General features: G+C 26.7%; 1 protein-coding gene across 1 annotated transcript; it reads right to left on the minus strand.

The window, feature by feature from the left end:
- Nucleotides 1-4,004: 4,004 nt before the first annotated feature.
- On the minus strand, nt 4,005-5,038 carry LOC126553424 (uncharacterized). The gene is made up of 3 exons (XM_050208591.1): nt 4,939-5,038; nt 4,266-4,854; nt 4,005-4,047 (listed from the first exon to the last, which is right to left on the minus strand). The coding sequence occupies exons 1-3, from the start codon at nt 5,036-5,038 to the stop codon at nt 4,005-4,007; spliced, it is 732 nt and encodes a 243-aa protein (XP_050064548.1).
- Nucleotides 5,039-6,015: the final 977 nt, after the last annotated feature.

The raw sequence follows: 6,015 nt of genomic DNA on the forward strand, positions 1-6,015 counted from the left end.
TAATTAATTGAAGATGCTGTTGAAGATATTTTTAAAAACCAATTTAATTCTTATTACCATTCACATTATTTCAAAATGAAATTGTAAATATTAAAAATCAAGCAACACCAAAGTCATATTCTGAGAAAATTCGAGAATTTTGCTTAACATTACATTTTTATTCTCCTCGTGCTTATAATTTTATACGCCAAAGAAGCACACTGCCTGATCCGTCCACAATCCATAGGTGGTTGTCAACTAGACACTGTAATCCTGGTATTTTAACAGAAGTTTTAGATTATTTTAAAAATAAACTGAAAACTGAAACAATTGCATTTTCACATATAAAAGATGTTGCATTGATTTATGATGCTATGTCTATAAGAGATGGATTTTGACCAGATCAAAATGGCAAAGTTTATGGGTATTGTGATCTTGGTGGTATTGCTCATACAGATCATGAGGAATTGGCAAAAGAATCTTTAGTGTTTATTATTAGTAGTTTAAATAAGAAATTCAAGTGCCCTGTTGCATATTTCTTTATTAATAAAATAAATGCAACTGTACAGAGTCAGTTAGTACTTGCCGTTATTTCAGCACTTTATGAAGCTGGAATTATAGTTAGAAGTTTAACTAGTGATGGAACAAGTACAAATTTAAAAACATATGAAAATTTAGGTTGCTGTTTAGATCCTTCAAATTTGAAATCTTCAATTACTCATCCGGAAGTCCCTCTTATTAATATCCATTGTATTGTAGATCCGTGTCATCTTATGAAAATGTGTCGTAACTGTATGGCTGAACTAAGTTTATCGAATTCTGAAGGTACAATTTCTTTTGATTAGGTATATAAAAAAGCTCAACGAAATACAACAAAAAGAAAATCTAAAATTTGCTAATAAACTAAGTTCCTTGCATATATTTTATAAGTCTAAAAAAATGAATGTTCAATTAGCTGTACAGGTGCTTAGTAGCAGTGTAGCAGATGCATTGCAGTTCTTACAATCTTATGATAACAATTTTTAAAATGCTACTGCTACCATTCAATTTATTAGGATCTTTGATAGGCTCTTTGATCTTATGAATGCTAGGAATGTTTTTGGCAAAGGGTTTAAATCCCCTATGACTTTAAGAAATCAATATGTTTGGGAAGAAATACTGAAGAATGCTCACAGTTATATTTTGCAATTAAAATGTGAGGAAAAAAGTATTTTACAGCATCGTCGAAAAACTTTTGCATTAGGTTTTCTTATTAATATTATGAGTTACAAAAATTTAGCTCTTAATCTTCTTCAAAAAGAGAATGAACCGTTTAGTTACTTCCTACCGTATAAAACATCACAAAATCATGTAGAAATTACATTCTCGTGCATAAGGTCTGCTGGTGGTTGGAATAATAATCCTTCCGCCTTACAATTTAGATGGTGCATTCGTAAAATGCTGTTCAGAAATTCTGTATCTTCAAGTAAAAATGCCAACTGTCAAGAGTTAGGAGAGGATACTGACAATTGTCAAATGTCTCAAGGAATTTTTACACTTACTCATGAAAAAGGTACTAGTTTTAATGAAAAGGTGATTGATGATGAAGCAATCGATGAAGTGATTTCTTCTTTTTCATATTAAATGACAATACATTCTGTCATTATCAAAAGATATTTTATATATATAGCAGGGAATGCAGCAAAAAAGTTCTTGATAAATTTCCTTGCACATTTTGTGAAGATTTAATTTTAAATCAAGATATTTTTCATAAAAACCATAATTACTCTTTATCGCCAATTACTGATTATTTAAATTTTACAAATTTTAAATCACGTGGCAAATTGAAGTTTGTTTCAACATTTATTTTTGATATAATATTATTTAGTGAAATATGTTATAAACTTATTCTGCAAAGATGAAAGACCACAATTTTAAAAAAGAGATTGTATTAAAAGTTCAACGACATTTTATATCTAAAATAAGAAATTTAAAGCCTGAACATCCAATTATTGACACCTATTCTTTAGAATCACATGAAATGAAAATTATTAAATTTATATCTTCGTATTATTGTACCTTAAGAGTTTATACACAGTGTAAACAGATGACACAAAATAACCATGGTTCAAAGTCAGCTCTAAGACATAAGTTAACTAAACTAATTTTATTCAACCATGTTTAATGCTTTTTTCTATAATATAATATTATGTAAATAATTACAGTAACAGTTGTTCTATATTTCTACTTCATTAATAATTAAATATATATATATATATATCAATATACAATCAATAACTTTGAGTGTTCGTTTTTTAACTAAGATATCATATAAATATGTTACTATTAATTATTGTATAATTATTTTATAAAGTTTTATTAATTTAAATTGTTTATTATATTACAGGAAAATTACCAGGATTAAGATACAAGTTATAGTTTAAAAACTTGTTTGTTCAAATGTAAATAATAATCAAATCTTTGGACACTCAATTATTACTTCTGACCTAATATCCAGTGAAACAATTTTCACTCAACCAACTCGAAGGTGGCTTCCAAACACTGGATAATTATTTTAAATTTTTACCTTAAACATTTTTTGAATTATGTAGGTACAAATGACAAATGATAATTATCGACAAAGTTAAATGCAGATTGCAGCTATACTTTTAAATATTTTAAGTAAATATTTTCTAAGTGTACATAGATAAATGTAATGATTATATTTAATTATGTAAATCATAATAAAATAACGAATAATGAATTTAGTTGGTACATTGCTTTTTTTCGAATACCAATTATATCTATTATTTATTATTATATACATATTGTACACAATATTATTATGTAAGTAATATAATAATTATTATATAACTGTCAAGTTAGAAAGTTATCATGTATTAAAACTAACCAATTAATGCCTAACTTTGTCAATATTTAAAAAACAAAAATATAATAAATAAAAAATAATTTTTCTATTATGATTTTAGAGAACCTTAACATTGTACAGTAAATCTGAACTTGGATTGGAAAAATAGTTCCCCTTTCCCTAGATTTTTATAGTATTATTAATTACTACATTTTATATTATTTTTAACTGTTATAGTTTTTGTCAATTAAGCTGACAGTTTAATTTCTGAATGTAGGCAAGATTTAATTGCTAATTATTCAAAATATATATGTATATTCAATATTTATATTATATAAAACTATCTCGTAATTCAATAATTATGATTTAAGCTTTAAGCTGCATAAATATATAAGTACAATTAGTTATTACTAGGTACATAGTAATATAAAATAAAATTATACATTTACGCGGTATGTTAAACAAGGATAGACACACCTATAGTATTCGCTATCTCTTTTTAACACGCTCGCTCGGGCAACACTGCATGGTGAGCGTTCCAGTCAGTGGCGGCACGCCGGGTGAGGCAAGTGAGGCACAGCTTCACTTGCATGGCTAAATAACTAGGTATGATCGCAACTTTGTGATACGCAGGTGTCATGGCCGCCACTGGAAGTGATAGATAAGACGTATACCGACCACAGACTTCTATATAATACTAGATAAGGTACTTTGTATGATAACCATTACAAACTATGAAGCCAGCATTACTGCAGCTGATAAGACGGCCGCCATGTTTTCAGTTGGCAAAACAATACTTTCATTATACAGAATGTATTAGGAGAAGTTGGAATAACAGTTGTAAAAGTTCAAATAAAATAATTATAATTCTAGAAAAGTTTGTGAAAGATAATCTGTATTTTTTAAAAAGATATAACCAAATATTAAACATCAAAATATAAATTAATAGGTAGCAAATGTATCTATTAATATATATTATTTTAAACAATATTAACAATACAAATAACATTTTTTGTTGATTCACAAGTTTTAATATATAAATTATTAATTCAAAAAAATATGTATTACTTAAAGTAAATAAAATTCGTCAAATACCTTGGTATGTATATATATTTTCTAACAAAAATTTAAATAAAATATAATAGGTATTATTGGTTATTAAATAAAATTAACTTGGTTAACAGACGGCGTTTTTAGCATTATAGCATTTTTTGTCTTGGCTACATAATGCAAACGAATTTTTAAGTATTCTTTACATATAATTGTTACCAAATCTAATTTATGACTATCCAATAAACCCTCTTCAGAACATGTAATATTTTTAAAAATATCATAATTAAAAACATAATTTTTTGTTAAAATTATTATTTTAGATGTTAAAGGCGATGTTATAGAAGTAAAATTGCTTGTAAAATCAATAAGCTTATGTTCAACAAACCGAACTATTTTGATAACAGCTTCTGAACACTTAATTAACCCTCCTCTATTTTTTACATCTATTAACATTGAATATTTGTATTTATGATTATAATTATGCTCATTAAAATTATTTTCTAATAAATTGTCTGTACAAGTAGAACAATCTATTTTTTTAATTAGGTTTTTCACAATAAAACCGCATATATAATAAAGTATATTATCTTTTACCACATCAAAATCTTGGCCTTCAAAGGATTGAAATAATGATATATTTGAAAGAGATTCTTCACTGGAATCTGTATTTAATAAATCCTTAGATTTTTTACGCCAACGTATTTCAAAAATGCTTTCTGATGTATTGTCGAAAGCCATACAATTGGCAGCATAAGATGATGAAATCGCATTTTTTAATAACATTTTTCTTAATGATGTTTTTAACTCAACAACATTAGGATTGTTGTTGTTACCAAGTCTTTGGCGGATCTTAGAAAATAAAATTTCTAAATGATCCTGAGAACATTTGTATGTTAAAAGATATTTATAATTGCAATTACTATTGAAGAGATCTTCAGCCATAGCAAAAACAGATTTTACTGCAATAGCAAATCCTAATGAATATATAACATGTTATTATTTAGGTATTTAGGAATAACTTATAGCTATTCAACAATAATTATTCAATAAACACTTACCTATTAAAAAAGTTTTACGTGGCGTCAAATATAATGGCAAACCTTTTACATCAGTAAGAGATAATAGATATTCTATAATTGGTAAAATTATATTTTTCATATTTTCAATACTCCCTTTGTATAGTGGTTTTTTGAAACCTTTCCCAAAAGGATTTCGAGTATTCAAAAAATCAAACAATCTATCAATTGCTCGAATGAAGTGTATTGTTTCTTTGCCTGTTTGGAAAATATTAAATGATACTGTTAATTAAGTTAATATTAATAGAACCTAATAAACTTTATGTAAGTGTATTTTTTTTTATATTTCTATTAGATAACAATTATAAATTACAATTTATAAAATTAGGATCCTTTAATTTTGAAAAAACTCAAGGGCATCAGCTATTGATGAGCTTAATGTTTGCGCGGCTAATTTGACTTTCATTATATTTTTCTTCCAGTCCAAATGTGTAGCAGTAAGCTTATAGCCAAGTTTATCCAATATTTTCTTGTGCTATGTGAGTAAGCAAGCAATAAGCATAAGCAATATTATAAAAGAATGCAGAAATTATAGTAAATTTTATGAATTACTGTATTAATAATAGATAATACTTATTTAGTTATAGGTGTCTAAGAAATATAAAATTACCCTTGTGCAAATTTTGGATATGTTTCCAGTTAATTTCACAATTATCATTGGTTTTAAATACTTGATATGTAGCCAAAGCATTTCGAGCCAATTTTAGATTGTGGCATGCGTCAGGTATATAATATATCTAAATAACAAAAAAAAATTTGTTCTATACTACACTACATATTATAATAATAATATTTTAATTAATAAATTATCAACTTTTTGTTCAACTCCTGGTATAGTGAAGTATTCGATTATTTCAGAATACACTCCACTCATTTGACAACCCAATTTTGACATAGTTGATATATTGGTTGAGGTACCATCACAAGTAACCGCCCTCACACACAACCCTATGTCATTTGCCATAGTTATAGCTGTAGTCACTAAACCTGCTTGAATGGCAGCAGTGCTTTTTGCTTGTAAGAAATACCCAATTGGAATTTTCCATTTTCCATTAAGGC

This window comes from Aphis gossypii, unplaced genomic scaffold, assembly GCF_020184175.1.
Source record: "Aphis gossypii isolate Hap1 unplaced genomic scaffold, ASM2018417v2 Contig00244, whole genome shotgun sequence".
Taxonomy (NCBI): domain Eukaryota; kingdom Metazoa; phylum Arthropoda; class Insecta; order Hemiptera; family Aphididae; genus Aphis; species Aphis gossypii.

Bases quoted from the DNA above. Each gene is read 5' to 3' on its own strand.
- LOC126553424 (XM_050208591.1), bottom strand. From the start codon at position 5,038: ATGAAAAATATAATTTTACCAATTATAGAATATCTATTATCTCTTACT. The intron at 4,855-4,938 runs GTAAGTGTTTAT...TATATTCATTAG, and splicing joins ACGTAAAACTTTTTTAATAG to GATTTGCTATTGCAGTAAAA. The intron at 4,048-4,265 runs GTTTGTTGAACA...TGCATTATGTAG, and splicing joins GCTGTTATCAAAATAGTTCG to CCAAGACAAAAAATGCTATA.